This window comes from Sitodiplosis mosellana, unplaced genomic scaffold (assembly GCF_009176505.1).
Source record: "Sitodiplosis mosellana isolate CC-2019 unplaced genomic scaffold, AAFC_SMos_1.0 Smas_scaffold_6191, whole genome shotgun sequence".
Taxonomy (NCBI): Eukaryota; Metazoa; Arthropoda; class Insecta; order Diptera; family Cecidomyiidae; genus Sitodiplosis; species Sitodiplosis mosellana.
In genome coordinates, this window is record NW_022601432.1 from 533 (window position 1) to 24,225 (window position 23,693).

General features: G+C 35.9%; 4 protein-coding genes across 4 annotated transcripts; 2 read left to right on the forward strand and 2 right to left on the reverse strand.

Moving 5' to 3' along the window:
- Positions 1-3,335: 3,335 nt before the first annotated feature.
- On the forward strand, positions 3,336-11,643 carry LOC129576503 (PDZ domain-containing protein GIPC3). The gene is made up of 5 exons (XM_055461707.1): positions 3,336-5,942; positions 9,995-10,225; positions 10,413-10,661; positions 10,789-10,878; positions 11,026-11,643. The coding sequence occupies exons 1-5, from the start codon at positions 5,643-5,645 to the stop codon at positions 11,173-11,175; spliced, it is 1,020 nt and encodes a 339-aa protein (XP_055317682.1). The 5' UTR covers positions 3,336-5,642; the 3' UTR covers positions 11,176-11,643.
- A 4,753-nt stretch (positions 11,644-16,396) lies between these two features.
- On the forward strand, positions 16,397-17,070 carry LOC129576505 (mitochondrial import receptor subunit TOM7 homolog). Its single transcript, XM_055461709.1, has 3 exons — positions 16,397-16,701; positions 16,794-16,842; positions 16,956-17,070. Exons 1-3 carry the CDS (start codon positions 16,602-16,604, stop codon positions 16,969-16,971), a joined length of 165 nt encoding a protein of 54 aa, XP_055317684.1. The 5' UTR covers positions 16,397-16,601; the 3' UTR covers positions 16,972-17,070.
- Positions 17,071-17,132: 62 nt separating this feature from the next.
- Positions 17,133-20,076, reverse strand: LOC129576502 (embryonic polarity protein dorsal-like). The gene is made up of 3 exons (XM_055461706.1): positions 18,913-20,076; positions 17,931-18,617; positions 17,133-17,812 (listed from the first exon to the last, which is right to left on the reverse strand). The coding sequence occupies exons 1-3, from the start codon at positions 19,313-19,315 to the stop codon at positions 17,133-17,135; spliced, it is 1,770 nt and encodes a 589-aa protein (XP_055317681.1). The 5' UTR covers positions 19,316-20,076.
- Positions 20,077-20,193: 117 nt separating this feature from the next.
- LOC129576504 (splicing factor C9orf78 homolog) lies at positions 20,194-21,823 on the reverse strand. Its single transcript, XM_055461708.1, has 6 exons — positions 21,597-21,823; positions 21,415-21,529; positions 21,158-21,312; positions 20,783-21,080; positions 20,640-20,700; positions 20,194-20,543 (listed from the first exon to the last, which is right to left on the reverse strand). Exons 1-6 carry the CDS (start codon positions 21,695-21,697, stop codon positions 20,392-20,394), a joined length of 882 nt encoding a protein of 293 aa, XP_055317683.1. The 5' UTR covers positions 21,698-21,823; the 3' UTR covers positions 20,194-20,391.
- Positions 21,824-23,693: the final 1,870 nt, after the last annotated feature.

Below are 23,693 nucleotides of genomic sequence, written 5' to 3' on the forward strand. Positions count from 1 at the left end.
GAGACAAACAACAACACAACAACAAAGAATAAAAAGAAAGAAACACTCAAAAGCATTTATCATATAAATAATGTTATGTGGTCATCATCATGTTTGTGAGTACAACTAATCCAGCATTTGCTTTATGTTATTATGCTAAAAAAAAACAAATAAAATAAACGGAACAAGCAAAAAAAAAAAATCAATGACAACACTCCTGTGAATATTTTATTTTTCATCCTTACTTCTTCTTCTTCTTCTTCTTCGGTTTCAAGTATTGGTTCCAAATTGAGTGAGACTCTCAATGGTATATTTAAGCGTTTGCTGTGTGAAGCATGCATTATTTTAGTGGGCAGCTCTTGCCCATTTGGGCAGTTCTAAATCCCAAATGGGCAGCTCAAAACTCAAAAATGGGCAGTGTTTTACTTAAATTTTCTTGAAAAGAGTGAGAGAATTCCCGTTCTGTTCAATTCAAATTCAAATTCAACCACGAATTCGTTCACCTTATGAAAATTTGAAAAGCTCCTAGAAAGGAGAAAATTACATTGGAAGCGAAATGAAAATAAGTGGCGGTCACAACGCCCCGAACGGACAGCATACTCTAATGTAATAGGAAAACAGAACCATACTGTCCGTCCGGGGACCGCCACTCAAAATTACAATTGTTTCGAACAAAACAATTCGGTTGAAAGCGAAAAAAATCTCTTAAAACCAAAGCCACAGCCAAACAAACAAGAAACCGAAAACAAAAAGAACTCAAAAACATTTCGCGACACAGCAAACGATCAAATATGAGCCAAACTGTGTATTTTTCACAATTTAAGTTTGCCCCTGTGTATCTCTATCCATTCTTTCTTGTTGATCGTTTTTTTATTTTGTGTCTAACATTCAGTGAATTTATTTTGGATTTGGAAAACTGGAACATTTTATGTGGTGCGTTTAAAACGAACAAGAACAAAAAAAAACAAGAGCATGGAATGACAACGTTAAAGAGAGAAGAATCATGAAATTAAAACCAAACGAATATGAAAAAATAAAAATGAAATTATTATCAAATTAGTAAATGCAATGCAAATGAACAAGAGAGGAAAACAGAAGTTAAACAACAACAACAACAAAAAACTAAAACTTACAAGAGAAAACATAATACAATGATCAATTATTAGGATTTATTATAAATATAATCATTTTTATTATTGTTATTATTTGAACACACTGATCGAACGGAGTGGAAAAACTGCTGATAAAGCGACCAACGTAACTTTATGATGCCGTCTGTTTGAAAATATTGCTATGCGCCTACAACACACTCTCACACTCACATCCACGCCCACACCCACACACTCACAACAAAAACAACAACAACAAAAAGAAGAGAAATTATCACACACGCATTTAACCACTGACAAAAACAGAGAAAATTCAGGACATAAAATCCCGATGTTTATCGCCTAAGTGGGTCTCATAAAACTACGTGAGTCGCTTTTGTCCGACATTCCTTTCAGTTCGTTCGATTCAAAGGAGATTTAAAAACAACAACAAAAAAACAAACAAACAAATAAATATATATATATTAAAAATTATTAATTAAACAATACATAAAATTATATATTTGAAACAAATAAAAATTGATAAATTTAATTGGAATACAAAAAAAAACCACACATTGCAAGCATGCGTTTTATTTTCACCGTCGAGAGATGGCGCATCTGGTCACACATGTTCATTTTTTCCGTTCATTATTATGGTTTAGATGGTTACAACGGATGTGGCTGAGTTCAATTCTGAGTCGGTGGTTTGCAAACCGATTTTGAAAGCAACACGAGCGATATATTACCACTTTAAACGGACGCGCGATCGCACACACCGTTGCACGTTCTAATTCTGACGTTAGAACGCATCAACAATCCAATTTCCACAGAGAAAGTAGATCATTTATGCTATCGGCACGCATGAATATAAATCAAATGGGGATTTTAACGAAGGAAGACCAAGACGAGATCACTACAATGGCAAAGTGGTAGAAACGTAAATCGAATCATGCGTTGCACATACAGAGATGCAGAGAGAGAGAGAGAGAGAGAGAGAAAACAAAACAACGGTTAAAACCAAGGGGCGAATCACTACTGAATTGACTGAAAGTACTGAAAACTACTGAAACCGGTTTTCAGTACTTCAGTGTCAGTTTATGCATTGAATACGTCAAACTATGACGCTTGACTTATATCATTAACGCCATACAGTTTAAAAATTGATATTGAGGTAGAATTTTGGAAAAAATTGAAAAAGATTTGTCTACAAAAGTGCCAAACTATAAAAATACGACATTCAGTAGTTTGGAAATAAAAATACGCCGAAAAACATTTGTGTAAAAAATCCATTCTTGTTTTGTTTGGCTTTAGTCTTCGTGGTTTCAGAGATGCACTGACATTTCTAAGAGTTGATGATACACACATCAATGTCATAGAAATTTTCATTCGACGAAAATTGCCAGACATATATTTTCGACATAAATCACTCTTTCCTGATGTCAGCTCCTTTATTGTGTCTTTAGACTTTTCTAATTAAAATATAAGTGGACTTTATTTTTGATAAAATACGTTCAATTTCCATTTCGAATGCTAAAAAACAAACATTAAACACAAGTGTCAAGAAATTTTGACAATACTGAACTGCAATAAAAGTCATATATTTACTAGGTACTGAAAAAACTGAACCGCTACTGAAAATCGATCGCAGGTACTGAAAAGTACTGAAAACCGGTTTTCAGTAGTAATTCGCCCCTTGGTTAAAACAGCCGGTTTACTAATCAGTGTGGACTGGAGCATTCGATGCAACAAACAAATTATAATCATTTTTGCTCATTTTCTTCTGATTTGGTGCAAACGTGAATTATTATCAGATTGTTGCTGCGCGCGCGTTCTTTGTTTTTTCTCTCTTCTATTTCTCTTATAAGTCCACGTTTCAATTTCAACATTTCACAAATTGTGCATCGATCCAATCGATCGAATTGACCTCGAAATGGAGTCATTGATTTTGCAATTCCAATTTGATTGCAATCGCGACTAGATCGAGAAAAAAAATTACACACGACATTTCAATTTCGGTGCAACAAGTGTGCATGCAGAGTCATTTATCACACACACACACACACACACACACATACACAATTACCGTTCACAAACTGGCTTCGCCATGGCGATGCTATCGATGAAATGATTCACTTTGCTTTGTTATTGGTCTGAAACGAATCAACAAACGGTTCAACGTTCAACGCAGAAAAAAAATAGAGAGAAAGACGGTGTGTTTGTGTTGCTGGTGCTGTTGCTGGCTCCCGCTTCATCCACCATCGCACAGGTGCCCATCATACGGAATAGGCCCGAAAAAAACAGAAACAAGCGCGCGCGAGCGAGCAGGAGAGAGAGAGAGGGAGAGAACAACAACCGAATAAGCTGCAATGAATAAATAACAAGATTAAAATAATAGGCAGGTATGTAGCTGCACTGAATTAAAACGTAAAACGCTGAAAATGTATTGTGTTTTGTGAGCGGGCGCGCGCTCACGCACACACGCTCTCACCGCGACGACGGTAATCGAGTGACGGTTCACAGGTACAGTAACAGCAACAGCAACAAGCACTACAAATTCACAACGTCGCACGCTACATGCCACAGGCCACTTGCAGCCACAGTAACATACGCTCAGGTATTCAGTTTGGTTCGAGTGTTTCAACGTGTAACACACACGCTGCTGTTGATCGGCACTACTGCTGCTGCTGCTGCTACTTTTTTTTATTCTCTCAATTGGTTACGTTTTCTTTCATTCCTCCGTTCTATTTCTTTCTATCGGTTGTTTATACTGTGTGTTTTTCTGATTGAATGAAAGAATTTCTGCCATTTCATTATTCGGTTTGGGCTTTGTTGTTTTATTTTTTTATTTTTCTCCATTCGGCTGTTGTTAATTTAATTTCTGTTAACATTGGAGCTACGAACGCAAAAACTCCATGACTGAATACTTTACACAAGTTGAAAATTAAAGATTTCGTGTGTGTTTGACTGCCGAAGAGTGATCATGTTCGTGTCAATGATTTGCGTTATTTGATCACTTCAAAAAATAACAAATTTTTTAATCAAATAACAAAATAAAAAGCAAACAAACTACCCAGCACTTTGATGCACCTGTATGATCATCAAAACGCCGCTATCAAACGTGAAAAATCAACGAAACATGCAAATCAATGTATGTTCGTGCCGAGGCTAAGAACGAAAAACGCACAGCTTTTTGTTGTGACCTGATTTGGTGGTGCTAGAGAGAGAACGAGCGAAAAGCGAGGAGACAAGTGCTACACTGTGCACTACGTTATTTCGTGTATTTTTTTCGCTCATTTGTTTGCAATTTTGCATTTGTGTGTGTACGTGTGTTTATGTGCTATAAAAATAATTTAAAAAAAGAAGAAGAGAATAACTTCTCCACTTTAAATGTAACATTTCCATTGGTGTGTGCGCGTATTTGCTTGCGCTCATTTGCGGAACTACGGTAATTGTTTATGAAAAGTTCTTTTAACTGCGCAAACGACTAAACTCTGAGTTTCAACTTTGCTCATCGAAATAGCTTAGCAAGCTATTTTCCATTTGTTGCAAAACAGAATAGCAAACAATAACGCCCAGAACAAAACACACACGCGAAAAATTAACGAAATGATGAGAAAATTATAGAGAAAGACAATTTGCATTTGACATATTCTTCTGCGTTGCTCTTTTCGCTTGATGCTTTCCATGTTCTCTGTCGAAAAAAAAAACCGAACAACTAGTGAACAGCGTGAGAGCAGTGTGTGGTGTGTGGAGTAGAAAAGAGAATTCTTGTCCGCGTACACAGAGAATTCAGTGAGTATCGGAACTTAATGTGAATCCAAGCGTGTGCATATATACCTACATCTATATCCAATAAGCTGAGGGATCGTGGCTTACAGATAAGGAACAAATTGTGAAGACAGCTGCCAACTGTGCTGCGCTTGTAAATGGAATGAAATAATGTGTGTTAAGTGTGTGTGTGCGCGTTTGATAGCGTAATATAATCAGAAAGAAGACCAATAAAACGCAGGAAAAAAACACTATCGTCGAAAAAGTAACGTGATTAAGAAGATTTGTGTGTGTGCGCGCGCTTGTGTGTTATTTCATCGATGAAATTATCGAAATCATAGCAGCACGGTAAAGAAGGCAAAAAATAAAGAGAAAGAGTGAAGAGAAATGCTAAAGTGCGCGATATTCTAACGAAAAATTGTGAATTCATTTTAATGAGTGCGTACGTTACCTAAAAAAAAGCACGATCGCCAGTTTTTTCTACAAAAACCGGAAAACCGACGAAAACAGAAAAAGAAAAGACAGCGGTTTTTCTTTCTCACTTACCTTTTTTTCCCGTCGTCGACGTGTGACGGATCGTTTGATTTTTCGTTTATTGTTACTGCTGTTCGTTGTACTTGATATTGGATTGGAGAACAAATTACTTTGTTTGCGTGGTGAATTGCTGGAACTCAATACACTGAAATACGAACTCTGCTTTATTTGGCTGGTTCGAGTTTTTTCCTTCGTCTCATCTCTTCGTTCTGCCGATCGGACTGAAATCCGAACAGACAACAACAACAATAAAAGAAACATATATTCAAAATGCCATTTTTTACGAAAAAATCACCAACACCACCAACGTTCGACAATAATAACCACAAAAGTTCAACAACCACAAATAATGTCAATATTCTATCGACAGCATCGCAATTACCCATGGCACAGCATATTATTGAGAAAAAAGTGCCATCGCCGCAAATCGATGCAAATATACTTAAGCCACAGCTCGTGTTCCACTGTCAATTGGCACACGGCAGTCCGACCGGGCTGATTTCGGGATTTGGCAGCGTGAAGGAGCTCTATCAAAAAATTGCTGAATGCTATGATTTTCCCGTTGATGAGGTAAGATGTTTCTTTCGGTTGACCATTTCTTCCATTGCTATTTTCTACTTTTGACACCTCCACAACCGCACTCTCCTTTCGTTCGTCAAGTGCGTTGTTAGTGAGATTAATTTGGTTTTATTGAATTTTGCGTTTTGCGAAAGTTGATGTGAAGCAATTGGAGAAAGTTGACGGTGCTTTTCATCATTGATAATGAATGCATGTTGACATAAAAATACAGCAAAAAATATGTGTATTTGTTGTTTGTTTTTTTTTCGCTAAACACACAACGTGATCAATTTCATTGAGATGCACGTCACTTTCGATATCTTTGAATTGTCTCTTTTTTTTTAATTACCTCGTTCGATTCCAAATTAGAAATCATTTCATGAGAAAAAGAAGAGACAAATGAAAATGTATCATACTTTAAATGTATGGAATTATTGAGCTTTGAAACACAATCGTAATGAATCAAAATTGGGATTTGTCCACTCATAAATGGTTAAGCATTTTTCATGAGGTTTTTGATTGTCTCGCCTAAACCGTTATCTATTGAACGTTTGTTATCAACGAATACAACACCAATGGTATCTCTCTGTGGCAATATCGTTAACAAAAGGCTTTTGTAACTGCGATAAAGTAATATGAATGACATGACGTACAGTATTTGGCAAATAAAGATGGCATTGTGCGACACAAGAAAAACAAAATCAATTCCATGTTTTTTATCACCTTTCAAATCACTTTTTCTTTGATGGGCAGCCAATTTTTTTGAGTGTGCGAGAGAAAGAAGCAAAAAAGAGAGATAGAGAAAAAGAACGTTGCTCATTTTTATTGGGACGAAAATGACGAGAAAAACGAGTATTCAAATTTAATTTTAGCTCGAAATATTAAATTAGTTGGAATGAAAAGAGTGTCCAATGAGGTCACTATATATCACTACTATTATTCCATTCATCCGTTTATCGTTTGTTGGTGTGTACGTTGTCAAACGAAGTGTAAATTCTTCGGTGATCGATAGTTATTGTCGAAAAATCCATTCAAGCATATAAAATCGTTGGGTAAAATCGATAGAAAATTGTGTGTTAAAAATCCAGGTCTCTGAACGGTTCGATATGGTAGTCGGAGACGGGAGGGAAAAATGAGTGTTAAGAGGGTAACACTTATTTCATTTTATTATTGGCACACACCAAGAACAACAGCAACAGCAGCACTCAGCATTTACATAAAAATGATTGTGTGTATTTGCGTATGGCGTGCGCTCTGTTCTACTTTGTAAGATGTGCTTAATGTATATACGAGTGTTGCCGATGGTTTTGCTATATGAAGCCCGTTGTTTCTGCATTGCTTTCTTCTTTTCCGCGCGCGCGCGCAAGTTCTTAAATGCAATCGAAAAAGATATTTGTTCGTTGATACAATAAATTGAATCTATTCGCCTCTTGATTCGCGTTCCCAACATTGGATTCCTCTTTGCTTCGCTTCTCTCTCTCTCTCGCTCACTTTTTGCATCTCTTTGCGCCGTGCATTGTGCACCGTATTTTTGCCGCTATTTTATTCAAATGCATTTATTACGTTTTTTTTCTTCTGGTTTTCACGCATTCTACGAATCAAACACTTGATTCCATACTATACAAAATCTATTTAGCAAATAATAAATTTTACGTGCATGCGATAACACCAACAACAACAAAAGATTCGAGAGAAGAAAAAAAAAAACTCCCAGAACAGCCTATTTTATTATATTATTTCAAGCTATAAAAAGAAAGGCAAGCGGCATATAATTTGCATGTATTTAAAGAGAGAAAAAATAAATCGCAACGCTTTGTTCGGCGTTGATTCTTGGGCGATTGGATTAAAAGCCGCTCAACACCGTACCGCCCATCCTTTCGCCGAAAGCGAGCGGCTTTCCAGTGAACACCTCGAGTCCAATTTCCAACTAAAACGAATGACATCTTTTGTTCACAGGCATATTTAAACCTTATCTAAAATTAGACTAATTATGCAATTAGGTGAGATAAATTAACATGATATCGCACGATCACATGCAAATGATTTTTTAAACCGTCAACCGTTCATACTCAATTTGTCGGTGGTGTCTTGAGAATTTCTCTTTCGTGGCATTATACACACCTCTCTCCCTCTCTCTCGCTCTCTCTCTCTTTTTCCCAATCGCAGTGTGTGTGTGTGTGTGATGTCTTCATTTCATTGTGCGTATTGTGTGTTGTTTGACGGTGAAAATGCTATGGAAAATAAAATGGAATGCCACGAACAACAACAAGCAACAAGTAACCAAAGCTGGAAATTGAAACGCCAGTAAAAGTGTTAGACGAAACATGAAAACTGAGTTCAAATCATATATATTATACCCTTTCCGAGTTACATTTTCTCTGACACTTTCGTTTTTGAGCGCAACTCATGATGTATGGAGGCATAAAACGCAACCAACGGCAACGGCAGTAGCAGCGATGGCAACTGCAACTATAGCTGCTTGTATTGCTTTGCTGTACACTGTACAGCCTGCATAAAATGCATGCAACACATAATTTGTGTGTCATTTTTTGTTGTTGATGGTATTCATTTGGAATCGGCACTATATTTTGGTCGATTCAGGTCTCGAATTCCACTCGCATTCCGTTTTTTCTCAGTTTATTAGTTCGAATGAAGTTGCAACCAACAGCAGCAGCATAAGCATCAACAAAAAACGATGCCGACTGAAATGAAACGAAGCCGATCTTTTGTCTCTAACAATCGCACATTAATTAAGCTCCAGTATTTCTATCTCAATTTCGCATTGAAAGCATGCGCTAATTATTTGACATTTCGCAAAACAATTTTCGATTGTTTTTTTTTTTGTCAGAATCGAGCGTTGGAAAATTCGGAGCGGTACTTTGTCAAATTTTTATTATGTTTATAAGGTTAACAGATAACAAAGAGTACATAAAATAGGCTTTCGACATGATGCGCTACAGTACACAATGCCAACAAATTTATATAAGAACCATAAATGACTTATAATTATGGCAGAAATTAAAGTAATGAACACTTCATTTTCTATTATGTTCCGTTTGTGTGGCGTAGCTATTCCATTGCAGATTAACAGTTTTGCGAGCAATATTTTGTTCAACTAAGTTGTTTTGAATGTGGTCTATTAGGCGTTGACTAATTCAATTATCGAATCGTGTAAGTGCTAATGTACGTGTATTTTTTTTGTGTGTCTCAAAAGCGCTAGACAGAATATGTTAATTGGTCAATTGGTTAATTTCTTCTTTTCGACAGACACGTGTCACAGCAACAGTTTTCGTTGGGTTTTTCTTTCTACGTCTTTGTCACCGATCACGCAATGCTGCCCGATTGTATGCGATTATATTCATAATTACTTGCAAAATGATTGTGCATTTTGAATTGACCAAAAGGATCATATTTTCTTCAGCCAATAGAAGATAATCGCCTGCATGACAAACGAATTTGCTTGAAAAAATGCATAGACAGTAATTAGCAACTCAAACCGAAACTGAAAGTCAATTCGTTTTTTATTGCAAAATGTTGTTTGAATGCATTAAGTTAATTAGTTTTTTGGCTTTCAATGCAACTGGCCACAACAATGGCATAGACCCGACGCATTTAATACGCAGTGGACAGTAACGAGTCATATTTTTGGGCGTCGAATTTTCAGAAAGAAAAAAAAAATTGACAAATGCAAGACACATTCACATCGATTCCCCGTTTGCATGGAGAAATGAATGAAATTTTTTTTTGGATATAATAGTATTCGGTGGAGCGACGCGCTTTTGTTCCATTTACATGCACATTCATAAATTGTGTTTGAATGAAATGCACTCAACTTTATATCCGTTACGCATTTCAATGCGGCACTGCGTGTATCGAACGGCGATTCCAACGAAATAGATGGAGAATGAATGGCAACGCATGCAGAGTGAGATAGCTGGATGGTGATTGATCTGAAGTGAATTGTGTGAACATTTTTCTTTGCTAACATTGAAAACGGATTAATTCCGATGGAAATAATGACTTGGCTTTTGTTTGAAATTTCATTTTTTTTTTCTTGCTTTTAGATTATTTTCTGCACGCTAAATTCGCATAAGGTTGATATGACCAAGTTGCTTGGCGGTCAGATTGGCTTAGATGACTTCATTTTTGCGCATCGCAAGGGTCGACCAAAAGAAATCGAGATTGTCAAATCGGAAGATGCGCTTGGTCTCACGATCACAGACAATGGCGCCGGTTATGCATTTATCAAGAGAATCAAAGAGGGCAGTGTTATCGACCATATTCCACATATTCAGGTGAATTTCAAACTTAATTAACTTTTTTCCGTTTTGAATTAATGGTTTATTTAATTGAAGAGAAAAACGATTCGTTTTTCTTAATTAAAAAAAGCAATTTTCAAATTAAACAATTCGATTCGATTGTTGCTAGTAAATTGAATGAAAATTAAAATACTTGAGTAATGAATGAAATGTCTTCTTTCAGCCGGGTGATCACATAGAGAAGTTAAATAATATGAATGTGGTGGGCAAACGACACTACGAAGTAGCTCGGCTTCTAAAAGACATACCGACCAATACGACGTTTACGCTGCGACTAATCGAACCGATGAAGAGCGGTTTTCAGGGAATCGGTCCACGCAATGGATCAAAAGGTGGCACAAAAAAGGGTTACGGTACGGGCAAAGAGACACTTCGTTTCAAGGCTAATGGAAATGCAGCAGTCGAAGAACAAGTAATAAAACTTTCCACACAAAACACAAATGTCATTCGATAATTTATTCGAATTGCGATTTTCTAACCACGTTTTTTTCTCATTTTTACGCTCTTTTTTTTCTTCATTGGAAACGCACGCGCGACAGCACGACGAGACAACACAAATGGGTATCGACAACATAAATGCACTTTTGGACTCGTTTATGGGCATTAACGATTCCGAACTCGCCGAACAGGTATGAAGACACATTCGAATTAATCAAAATCAAAATCAAAACCAATTTCACTGCTTTCATTTCAAAACTGAATACGTTCGCAATGGCATCGTGTATTGTGCGTGGTTTAATTCTCTCTCTTCTCTCTCTCTCTTGTTTCCTCCAAAGATTTGGGACTTAGCGAATAATAAAACGAATTCGATGGATTTTGCAGAGGCGATCGATAATTCGGATTTAGAAGCATTTGAGTTCACCGATGATTTCATTATTGAATTGTGGGGTGCAATCACGGACGCTAGACGCCATAAAAAGAGCTAAAAGTTTGCGCGCGTGACTTATCACTTCCAAAAAGAAACTTAATTTAAAAGATACAGACAACACAAAATCTGTAATATGATTAGTTAGGCTAGTAACAGACAGAAGAAAAAGAAATAATATCAAATACTATAACAACGTTGAATATTTCATAGTTTCGAACTCGTCTACGAATACGAAACTGGTCTATTGTTTTAAAAGAAAGAACGAGACAAAATAGAGATATATACACACCGTTAAAATATTATAAATGTCATTCTCGATCGGGGCAATTAAGATACAAGTTTCGCGCATAATGATAGTTGGTACAAAAAAAAAACTGATAGCAGACACAGTCGTGCACCGAAAGAGATGGCATTTTCGCAATGAACAATAAAAACAACATGAAACATTCGATTGTAAGAGTTGAGAATTAGTAAAATGCTAAAAAAAAATGGTCCAAATGCAATAAAACTGCTACAAATAAGCGAAGCGATGTGTGCTTTTCATTTCAGCTGGTGTAATTTTCCATTCTTCCCCCGAAAGTACCTGTGGTAATATGGTAAGGATTCTTTGCTGATGAAAATTAAAGAAAAAAAACAATCATTTTGTTCTAACTTGAATCTTAAATTCATTTATTCAATTATCAATTTATCAACCGCGTTTAATACAATCAATTTTCTTCCCTAATGCATATAAAAAAAAATTATCGAGTTTTGTATGATTTAATTTTTTGGGCTGGTCTCCGTTTGGATGTATTTTTCGATTTTTTTTGTTATGTGTTTGTTTGTTTGTTTTTTTTTGGTAAATAAATTGATGCAAAAATAAATATATCATCACAAATGAAGAAAACAAAAAAAAATTAGTTAACTAGCACTTATACATGTTTTTACTAACGAAAAGTCGGAGCGATTCCGAGGACAAAGCCAGGATAGAAAGCAGAAAACAAAACTCAAGATCAATTTAAAAAAAAAAACGCTTTGTCTCTGATGCTACGGGTAGGTAAGTAAGCGCCCTGATAACTGAATCAATTCAATTGGTTTTCTCTATCAGTCGGTGGAAGCAACGTAAAAAAAACTCCAACTCATTTCTGGGTGCACATTTGGTTGTGTGTATTAGTTGTATGGCAAAAAAATTTCTTCCGTTTTTCTCTTTCATTTTCGCAAATTCTTCACATTCATCCTTTCGTTTGTCTCCTCTTACCGTTGCAACTTGATCGCTAATGTATGATTTATTTTTTTTCGAGAAAAAAAAATGTTGTGCTTAGAATCGTCTTGGTCCGCTGTTCATCATTTGTTTTACACTAAACGATGACACACCGATACCGAATACAGCCATCAACGCTGCGGTTTTTGGTACGGCATGCTCGGTTTGACCAGAAAAACTGGACACCTGTAAACAAACGTAGAAGAAAATTAAAGTTATGAAACATTAACAAGTGATCATTTTTTTCCATTATTTTTTCCATTAAATTTTTTTTTTCATGCAATTATTTTTAAGCATCTGGTGTACTATAAATTTAGATTGTTTTTTTTTTCGTTTGCCCTTTTTCATTTTTCTATATTTACATTTTGTCGTGAAATAATCGATTTAATTGCAACATTCTTGGCGGCCGTGGGAAGCATTTTTTTCTTTCTTTCTCTGCTGGGTAGCGTAAAAATTCAATTGGATTTTGGTTATCAATACGCAAAATGTATATTAAATACAGTGTGAATGCTTAAGAGTGACTCTTCGATTCGATGCATAAAGTAAGACTGCGAGAGACTGGTTTGTGACTTTGACCGAGCTACTGAACGTAATTTCCATTTATTCAAATGCGACATACGCTCTCTCTATCTCTCTCCCGCGTCTGTATATTCATTTATGACGCAGGATTCCGTGTGCTGTTTTGTTTTTTTTTCACTCTCAACTTATCATGGCATTTTAATTTGAACATTTTACATCACATTCACACGATTCATGTGGTTTTTTGTTTCGTTCATTTTGTTTGGTCACAGTTTGATTCACTGCAATTACTTCGTAATTTTTTTCTCCCGCTTATCACTCTAAAAAAAAGAATGAAAGCTGTTGAAACTGTAACAAATTACCGGGTATCCAAGTGAATAATATCGCAGTGATTGCAATAAATTTATGGCAAGTGCGAAATAACGATAACAATTAATCAAAGACATGTATTAGATGCACGTTTCAACGATCGCAAACACTGTCGATCGAATTAGACTATGCACATAGACACACACACGAGCCACTTTGCACCCGCCGTAAGTTCCGGACAATTGTCCATTTTGATTGAAATTGACGTAAACGATCAATGGATTTGTAAAGTGGATTTAATTCCGTTAGACGTTTTCGACGGCATAGCCGACATCAGGTCGTTATCAACAATGTAAATGAGAGCTGGATTCGTATGTCTATATCTCTCGCACTCGGTAATTTACGCTTATTTGCACATAGCACTACGGAACGGTTATCGATAATATGTGTTTCTCGTTTATTTAAGCCAAATCTTGTTGGAGAAAAAAAATAGAACGATGTAATTCGGGTTCCAGGCCGGAAATAATCGCTTTATTGCAATTAACACGCAATTGTCATCGATTTACCTTCTACGACGCTCTTTGTGTGAATACGTAACACGAGTAGAACGAAAATAAACTGATTCTAAAAATAGTTAAGTCGACTTAAGCGCACTGAAGAAGAAGAAGAAATAGAAAATTGATGGGCACACATAAGTAAACGACGCTAGAGAAGAAAAAAAACGGTCGAATAAACAAAGCAACAAGAGTTGTAAGAATTTGCTTATCGTCTGTGGCGAACGAGCAAGCGCGCATTCTCACATTGCGCACACGTTTTTTTTTTCGACAAATCATGTGATATATATTTTTCTGCTGGCAATATGTTTGCTCTTTTGATTTTTTTGACGTGTCACTTAAGATAATGCCAAACTAATACATGCATTTAGCGAATAGCGGACTGAATGGCGCCAAGTGAAAGTACACACACACACACCGACATTTATTCTGAGAATTGGATTTATCATCTATTATTAGTTTGTGTGCACCTGGACTACAACACTGTAGTACAGTGACTGTACACGCGCTGATAAAAAAAAGAGGTCTATGACTAGTGCTTTTCCCTATCTCTTTGTTTATTTTCTCTCTTTTTTAATTGTACAGTGAAAATAATCGGTGTTCGATATGCAATCAATCTGTGCACTTAATTATTCGAATGAAAATTGATTGATTGTGTTCGCTTTTTCTACGGAATTGTGAATTGAAAAGTGCATTTTCAAAGCATTTTTATCGAAGAACATGACCCACTTTTTACTGTAAAACACACAACACCATTTGAGCCTGTTTCACATGATCAACTCCGAAAAGTAATGTAGACCCAATCTGGGCCACACTTGCTCACCGAACAAGGTTGAGGTCAATCGACAGCAGTTTATTTTTGTGCGTTGGAATTTTTGATGCTTAAATTGAGGTCTCAGTTTGAAATTCTCAGATGATTATGCCAAAATCATTTCAAAAATGCATTTTTTTCGTATGTGACAAATTTATTCGCAACCTAATCGTCAAGCTTATCAGTTTTCGGTGTTTCTTTTAACTTCTGTTTTTTTTTTTGTTGTTGCAAAAAACCGTTCGCAGCAAATGTGTCTCTCAATTTAAAAGTTCAAGAATGATTAGTTGGAGTCACTGATTGAACAGACGCCGTATTTTTTTCTTGAAAGATTCAAGGGATAAGAAAAATGTTTGCATGATATTTAATGAGAGTTGCAAAAAATAGGTCTCAATTTCGACATGATGAGTGCAGTTGAAAAAAAAAAATTAGTTCTTTGACATCATAATCACGTCTTTTGTCTCGCTTAAAATGATTATCAAACGAGATTTTCGTTGAATGCAACACGTACGGTTAACTAAACCATTTCAAATCGAACATTTTCTATGTATATTCTTGCCGATATTGGAATCGGTTGCATTTTAGTGAACTTGATTACTTAACGAAAAGTGCATCGAACATTTTGTATTGATCGTAATCACAATTGACGTACTTTAAAACTGGCATGTGCCCAGTGACCGAAAATACAAAGGTCAAACGGATTCCGGTTACTTACAAATAGTCTACACATTCCACTGATAAACATTTTCGTCAATGCAAGTGAAAGGTGTCAAAGTTCTTTTCTTATTGTTAATACTCACCATATTGTAGCTTAGCCGATTTACTGCATAGTTTATAAGTTGTGGAGCTCTCATATTGTGTGTGATGTTGGTTTTAGATATTGCGCGTTTGATTACAAATTGCTGCAACAAAATATAAGACAGATTGAATTAAAGAAAGTATGAAATTTTGTTTTTTTTTTTGCTCTGAGAATGATTTTAAATAAAAAAATAGTTCACTGTAAATGGATTTACAATGGCGATACTGTATTTTTTCGGATACTGTATTTTTTTTTTGAACGATGCAAAGTATGCTACCAAACTAATGCTTTGTTCTAATAAGCCAAAACAAAGAGTGCCATGCTTTATGCGACGTAATTTTGTATCCAGATTAGAAACTATTTTTACCCCGTCAGAAAAATTATTACGCCAAAGAATTTGTTTGTTTTTTGAGAAAAAAAACCAATTCGAAACTACTCGGTATGGGTATTGTGATTCAACTGTGTGGATAATTAAAATTTTGAATGCATTTCGCTTATATAATGGTTTTTGCGGCGAGGAAGTGTGCTACAAATTTGGCAACACGGAACACTTCAATAGGCACACAATCTATGGTACTACTGCATTTGCTTTCTCTCTTTCGGCGACGTTTCTTCCGATTTCACAAGGTTGCATCATATTTTTATTGTCACATTTTGCATGGCTTTTTGTTTGGGTCTGATGAAAATTATAGACTAAAAACTAAGTTAAAAATATTTTTTTTGCTTACTTGGTGTTATTAGTAACACAAACACGTTCACAGCACGATGCTCGCTAGCAGTGAAAAGACTGAGTTCTTGTTTTAAAATGTCAAAGAAGCAAGAGAAAAAAAAGTTGTACCGTAGAGAAAAATCGATATTCTACACGGAGACTTTTTGACGTCACCAGAAAAAAATGGTTTTTAATTTGAGATCAAATGTTTTAGATGAAAATTCGTTTCCAAAATTTTATTTTCTTTTCCATATGAAACAATCGAAATTATTTTCCGGCAAATGAGGGTCAATGTTCGTTTGAATCTGCCGATGAATGTTCTAGAATCCACAATTGAAATCATCGAAAATGTCGAAAACATCGCATCGGACGAAATGTGCGACAGACAAAGAAATGTCGAGAAATGTCATGACTGTCAACGCACGACCAATACGCACATGACTTACACTTGCTGTATTGGAAGTAACTGTTTTGTCACACTCTGATTTGTGTTATTTGGACCCATTCTGCACACAGATTTTTCGTTTCACACCAGAAATCAACAAAATGGGACTCTCACCTGATGCCAAAGAGCGCTTGGGCGTTGTATTCGATGTCGCTAAAACTGTATTCCACTGGGGATTCATTCCAGCTGTCCTGTATTTAGGTAAATTTTGGCATTTTTTCCCGCAAATAATCTCTTTCCAATACAAACGGAATCTAACCTTAAAAAAATGGTGCTATTTTCTTTGTGTGTAGGATTCAAAAAAGGTGCTGAGCAAGGACATCCTCCATTATCCATTTTTAGGTAAAAAAAATTTGAAACAAACATTTTCTTAGCTTCATTTTGGTTCACCCAATCGAGTTTGTTTTTATTTTTTTCATTTGACTAATGGTGAATTTATTTGTCTCACATTTCAGTTTGCTGTGGCAGTAGAAATCCATAGGATATGTGTTAATAATACAAACTTACAGACTTAGAAATAAAGCCGAACGATTAAATGCATTGAAAATAAATCCAAGTTAAATTAACCAAGCCACCTGGTCTCATTCAATCTATATAACTAATTCGATATACTTATACAACATCAAAAATCATCAAAATTTATTAAAATTAGCATTGTTTAAGCTAATGCTACTCAAACTTTCGGACAGCTCCCCCATGTTGTCGTTTTCTTCGACGTCCGTGGTGAAATTCAATAGCTCTGACTTACTTAAACCCCGTTCCAATTCGGACAAATTTGTACGGTTTGGCTCCAAATTGTCGTTCATTACTTGGTTACTATGGATGGAATATTCAACGGTTTTGTTAGTGTCATTGTTGTAAGTCAATGGTATGCAATTCATGGCCGAGTTCATCGGATGGTTTGTAGTTGTAGTTATCGTTGGATCCATATACCCCATTCCTTGCTGTTGACCATTTGCATATAGATTTGCTTGGGCGTGCTGTTGTTGTTGTTGTTGCTGCTGTTGCTGTTGCTGTTGCTGTTGGTATATATTCGGTAGCAATATTGGCCGTGCATTGTACGACGGTGCTTGGGCAATTGATGGCTCACCAAAATGACTATTGACATTTTGATGCTGAGCCATTGGTGTATAATAGTACGATGGATAGTTCGGCGTGTTCGAATATGTGCCACATGGATAATTGTATTGTTCATCATATGGGTTTGTATTGGCCATTGGTCGCTGATACTGCGACTGAACCGATGCTTGCTGGAATGTGTTCGGCAGTTGATTGTTCATTGGCATTTGAATATTCTCTTTGTTTTCTTCCGCTAAAAAGACCAGAGAAAAAATCATTCGTCATTTTTTTGAATTAAGAACTTGATTCAATGAGGAAAAAATCGTCCTTTGAATCTTAAAATTTAATTTTGATTGTGTCGATGAACTTACCCAAATTGATGAGGGTCGGTGGATTTGCTGGCCGTTCTACTGCGTTATTCCTGTTAACTCCAGTCAAAATATTTCCAACTTGTATATTTGGCACAAATTTGGGCTTTTCCGCCTTTTTCAATGAGGCTGCATACGAATTCAGTTCCTTCGTAGCCGTATCGTTCATTTTTTTCTGTTTTTTACGCCGTAGTTGAACACTGTGTGCACTATTGGGCAGAAATTCGAATTGAAGTGGTTCGCTGAGCTCATTATCTGATGGTCGATACAGTTGAACAAATACTTTCTGCGGTTCTCCAATATCGAATTCCCTGTACTTGGGCGTTTGAAATGAAATCGCATACTGGTGGTGAACCTTCATTGACGCAGAATTTTTGTAGTGGATCTCTTCTTTCCAGATTATTTTCTGATTGTCATCTTCTTCATAAAATACAACGGATATGTCTTCCCGTTTCACCTTGTCACACAGCAAAATTATCTTATCACCACCCACGACTGATGCTCTAAGCGTGCTCATTTCCGTAATTTTCAACGATCCGTTGGATTTTTTATCCATAATTGGTGTGGATAGGACATATCCGATTGGTTCATATTGGGTTTTTTCGTTAGGCTTATACTTGAACGCCTCAAAACATAGACGCACACAATGCAAATCAATGTGTTGCGGTCTTGATATGTAACTCCATCCACCTAAAATATGGAAAAAAATATGGGCATTTTTGAAAAATTGTAAATGCTATCATTGCAAAGTGACGAGTGTATTTTTTTTTTATCGAGGAAAGAATGAGATTCGTTTGCAAAGGTATGAAAAAATCAACGGTTCACATGTGTTCACATACACTCTTTTTGCGTGAACAGAATCCGATCGAGATATTCGAATCCTGATGAGATACATTTGATTATTTTACAACCATCAGTCGTGCAGATTCCCATCACAATCTCAGTCTGACTCTGAAAATTCTAGGATAAATAAAATGTTACTCACCTTTCGTTGGATCGATATTCATACTCTTTCGATGTTCTAACGATTCTTTAATATCTTGCTTTTTGACAAACACAATACCAATATCCTTGATTTGAATCTCTCCCAAATTTCCCACATTACGCACGATAAAAGCTTCTCCACTTTTTCGCACCTCCTTGGTTGACACTTTGTGCGGATGCTGTCTGGGTGTTGCTTTCGCGCTTTGTTCGTTGGTTACACAAGATATGCGTATAGCAACCATTCCACTGTAATTATGAACTTTGATTGTTGGATAGCTGGGAACGTCTCTTGTTGCATTTACACCAAGAATCGAACCACTCAATCGACCTTCACTTTCATAACGAAATCGAAAGGATTTTTCCGCTGGTTGTTCAACAATTTCCAAGTATGGCTTGTTTTCCATCGTCAAAAATAAACACTTTCTTCGCTTTGTTCTGAATAAAAATAACGATAAATTGCCTTTTCACTTCTTTTTAATTTGATACCAATTGTTTTTAGTTTGACACGCGTGTTGTGATCACTTCAAGCCATCAACATGAACTAACGGTACAATTCAAATATTCAAGATTTATAAGCAGAATCATGGTGTCAATAGATTTTCATCTTCTTCCAACTACACTAATGTAATTTGTCACACATACTCACTACTATTTTGGTTATCAACACACATTCGTTGTCGACCGTGTAACGGTGCCAGGTCATTTATTGGATAATCATGGATGGACAGAAAAATTGAAACAATACCTACATTTTCTTAGAAATGCTAATGGTAAATTTTCTTATGTTGAATTCTTATCAACATTCGTACAGTACAAAATGAATGCCCAAATAGGATGGCAACTAATCGCATTATTATGAAAAAATTACCATATGCGCCCCGATGCAAACGAAAATTTTGCGTCTCGTATCAAATACGATATCTACTGCGATTCATGCCATGGAGCTGTTGACTTGAAATGCGCCAATATGAGTGGCAGCTATTTCACATGCAACAATTGTGAATCCCATTAACAATAATCGTTATTTTGCCAATTTTTTTAAATGAATTTTTTTTTTGTATTCAACATTTTGCATTGAAAATGTTTCAGTTTTCTCTCGGATTAGAAAGTTCTACGTTCCCCAACATTTTTGAATAAAAAAAAATCGAATGTTTTCGGTAATCACATTAAAAAAAATTTCAGCCAATTTGAAGGCTGCCGGCAAAAATTAGGTTTCTACACGTACGTTCCGTTTTGAGATGTGGAAAATTTTTCATTTTTGATCAACCAAAATTTGCTTAAATTTTATACAGTTTCTACGAACAAAAATGCATCTATTTTATTTTCTTATGTTAAAATACAAATCTCTAGTATTTCCTTTATTTTCGCCGCTGTTCTCATCATTGGCATACAATCAATCAGTTTGGTACAAATGAAATTCTTTACATTAGAAACAAATCCACGCTTATATACATAAACCTAAATTTTTTTTTCTTTTAATTTAATACCGTCGGAATTGTTTTCGGAATTTATCATAATGATAATCGTCTGTGGCTCGTTTAATGCCTGGTTTTTGATTGCCATTACCCTGTCGCTCTCGATCTTCTTGCATTTTTTGTCTGCGACGCTTTGTCTCTGCATCTTCGATATTAACTACAAAAAGAGAAGAAAATACAATTCAAGTTAATGTCAATCAAATAATTTCGAAGTGAAGAGTCAAAACGAGAGTTGAAAACCAAGGATGCATACATCGATTGTGCTGACTAAAATTGACGGCAATATTGCTGGGCACAAAGTGAGATGGTGCTGACTGTAAATCCGAGAAGAAAAAAAGAAGATTATAGACCTATATGTCATTTACGCAGATTGTCCAAATTCAATGAAAAAAATACCTTTTTATTTTTCTGATCCCTTAGCAATTTCTCCTTGGCAGCTTCGGTTGCTTCGATGTTTTTAATCTTAATCTCGATACCCAAATCGACTTCAGGTATACCGTTTAGCATTTGATTCGATAACATCTCTTCCGAACGATGTGTCGAACTGACACGTAGATGTTCAGGTAACGATAAAAGTGCTGCTTCTTCGGGCGATAAATATTTTTCATCGTTGTATGTCTCATTGTCATTATCACCACCGGATTCACTTTGTAACTTTGAATTCTTTCGCTTGTTGAGCTGCTCTTCAATGTACCTGGAATACGAGAAATAATATCCTTTTCAAATACCATACTAAATCGATTAGCGAAATAAATCATCGATGATAATTACTTCATCATCTCTTCGTCTTCGTCACGTTTATTGGTTTCAGCCGAAAATTGTGTGCCAATACCAACATCATATGCATCGTCCACTTGTTGCACCTTACCAGATTTAATATTTTTCATATTGATCATACCGCCGCTCTTCATTTTGAATGGATCATTCTGAAAATGACAGAAAAAAAAACAAACATTTGACTTGAGAAAATATTTGCAATGTTGAATAGAAGAAAAGCCATTTGCTGCCTATTCGGGGCTTCTTTATACCTTCAAAACTAAATCCTCTGCTGTAACTTTTTGTCCGATTGCCAGTGCGACTGCATTCACTCCATGCGGTTTAGCTCGAAGTTTTTGGGCTAATTTCGTTTCCTCCAATTTTGCTCTGTAAAACAAAAAAAAATCAAATCAGATTGATTTATGAATTTTCTAGAAATTAACAACAAACTTACAAAACATCTTCCTCTCTTTTCTCGTCGTCATCGTCGGATGAATTTCGTCGGGTGCGAAGATTTTTCACTTTCTTCGGCTTGAATTTAATCTCCTCAGACATTTTATCTTTTTCGTTAGCCTATCAACCGTTTCACAAGGATGAAAAACATATATTTTCAATACGAAATTTGTCCAAAATAAAAACAAATCGCTCAATGTCTGCTCAACAACAACATTGACAATGTCATTTGTCAAATAAACGTTTTCAAACCGGTGTAGCCAGATGCAAATGGCTATGCTGGCTTTTAGTACAAACTTTATTTATGCGATTTCTTCAGTGAGTGGTTCAGAAAAACGTTCAACAGATGGCATTATCGGTTTTATTAGAATTGTTTCATATTGAGTTGTGTATATCCGATCGCTTATGACCGTTGCAAATTTAAATCACGATTATAACATTTGATTGAGATAAATTTTGATTATTATGAGACTCATTCCTGTGCGCAATAACATTTATGCGAATCTAACACACACGCACACACAAAAACAGTAGTAATCGTTTTAATAGTTCGGGTTCGTGATACGTTTTCGCTAACAATGAAACACTTTCATTCAACGCATTTCATCGTGAGTTTTGCTTTTTTTTCAAGTGATTAAGCGAGAGTGAATGGTATTTTCTATTGTTTGTAATGACAATGTTTTATTGGCTGTTAATGTGTGTGTTTTATATCTGGATAGGAAATGCCTACGCAAAAATTTAATCGTTTTGTTCAAAAAAATGTTCCTTCTATGGAAATTTTGTTGTGTTTGAATCGATGAAAGTTTCAATTCGTTCATACTCAACCTGCCCAGAGAAATCGGTTATCGCTTCAGTCTACTGTATTTCGCTATGCAATAACGGTATTATTGAACTAATTTTGAAACACAAATTAAACGGAAATTAATCGCTTCTATTTATATTTACTTGAAATAAATGCAAATGCCGATGTTCCACTTTGTTGGTCTATATGCGTCGATACATATTGTTGTACAATGAGTTGACAAGCGTTTTCTATTGTATATTTAGCTTTATAATCCATTTTATTAATATACCTATCGATATTGATGAATTGTCTCGTTCGTCACACAATCAATGATCACATCGAATGACATTTTCAATCGTAACAAACATTTCGGGTGAAGAAATTTTTATGCATATTTTCAAGCGTTCAACGTAGAAAAAAAAAACTAACATAAGTTTTAATGCCAAATTCCAATAAAGTTTGAATTTTAATTGCAAATGTGCTGCTGCTTCGACGATGACAACGACGACGATGAAGAACGGATGCCGAAAAAAAAAATTGAGGCGACCGATCGAATTAATCACTTTTTTGTTTGCATATTTTGAAAAATATTCGAAGTCATTGGCGCGTCATTGTTGTTGGTGGTGTTCACATCGATGACCGGCGATGGATGATGGAACAAGAAAAGGTTATATATGTTCGACCCAGGAAATGAAATGCCTAGTCCGTAGCTCGTATCAATTAAGTTTTAAATTGAGCTAGTCTAGATTTTTCTTTCTCCTTGTTGCAATTTCATAGTAAATAATTTGAATAATGTGGTGATGATGATGGTGATGGGTTCCGTCGCTTTCAAGGTTGCATTAATGTTCATTCACCGATATGTGTATGAATGTTGGTTGACAGACAAAAAAACGTCATCATAGTTGTAAGAAGCTGATTGCCCCCCAAAAGCATTGATCTTTGAAGCAACACACACGCACACAAAGTCGAACTGCTTGGACGATTGGTGAATTTTTCTCATCATATTGACGGCGACATTTCAGGCCATTGTCAAGAATTTGTATTTATGCGAAAAACAAGCTGAAGGAAAAACTTGGGATCGATGTGAAATTCATGGTCGATTTGATTGTGTGTGTGCACGCGCCAGCGTTCGTACTGACTCGGAAAAACATTTTCAACCGAGATCGACGCGCTTCAATCGATTACACAGTGATCCCGATGTTTTTTTTTGTCTGGCAATTGATAGGGACAAATCAGGCGCTTTAGAGGGCCAAAATCTAAGAACAATTGCGTTCTCAGAATATTAAAATTGGCTCAACTTTTTTAAATATCAAA

What these genes read in the sequence shown, in the direction of transcription:
- LOC129576505 (XM_055461709.1), top strand. Translation starts at nt 16,602, where the DNA reads ATGGGACTCTCACCTGATGCCAAAGAGCGCTTGGGCGTTGTATTCGAT. An exon ending in TCCAGCTGTCCTGTATTTAG is followed by an intron (nt 16,702 to 16,793) that starts GTAAATTTTGGC and finishes CTTTGTGTGTAG; the next exon opens with GATTCAAAAAAGGTGCTGAG.
- LOC129576504 (XM_055461708.1), bottom strand. Translation starts at nt 21,697, where the DNA reads ATGTCTGAGGAGATTAAATTCAAGCCGAAGAAAGTGAAAAATCTTCGC. An exon ending in GAAGACGAAGAGATGATGAA is followed by an intron (nt 21,081 to 21,157) that starts GTAATTATCATC and finishes CTCGTATTCCAG; the next exon opens with GTACATTGAAGAGCAGCTCA. An exon ending in TTTTAGTCAGCACAATCGAT is followed by an intron (nt 20,544 to 20,639) that starts GTATGCATCCTT and finishes CTCTTTTTGTAG; the next exon opens with TTAATATCGAAGATGCAGAG.
- LOC129576502 (XM_055461706.1), bottom strand. Translation starts at nt 19,315, where the DNA reads ATGGAAAACAAGCCATACTTGGAAATTGTTGAACAACCAGCGGAAAAA. An exon ending in GAATATCGATCCAACGAAAG is followed by an intron (nt 18,618 to 18,912) that starts GTGAGTAACATT and finishes TCCATATTTTAG; the next exon opens with GTGGATGGAGTTACATATCA. An exon ending in ACCGACCCTCATCAATTTGG is followed by an intron (nt 17,813 to 17,930) that starts GTAAGTTCATCG and finishes TGGTCTTTTTAG; the next exon opens with CGGAAGAAAACAAAGAGAAT.
- LOC129576503 (XM_055461707.1), top strand. Translation starts at nt 5,643, where the DNA reads ATGCCATTTTTTACGAAAAAATCACCAACACCACCAACGTTCGACAAT. An exon ending in ATGATTTTCCCGTTGATGAG is followed by an intron (nt 5,943 to 9,994) that starts GTAAGATGTTTC and finishes TCTTGCTTTTAG; the next exon opens with ATTATTTTCTGCACGCTAAA. An exon ending in ATGCAGCAGTCGAAGAACAA is followed by an intron (nt 10,662 to 10,788) that starts GTAATAAAACTT and finishes CACGCGCGACAG; the next exon opens with CACGACGAGACAACACAAAT.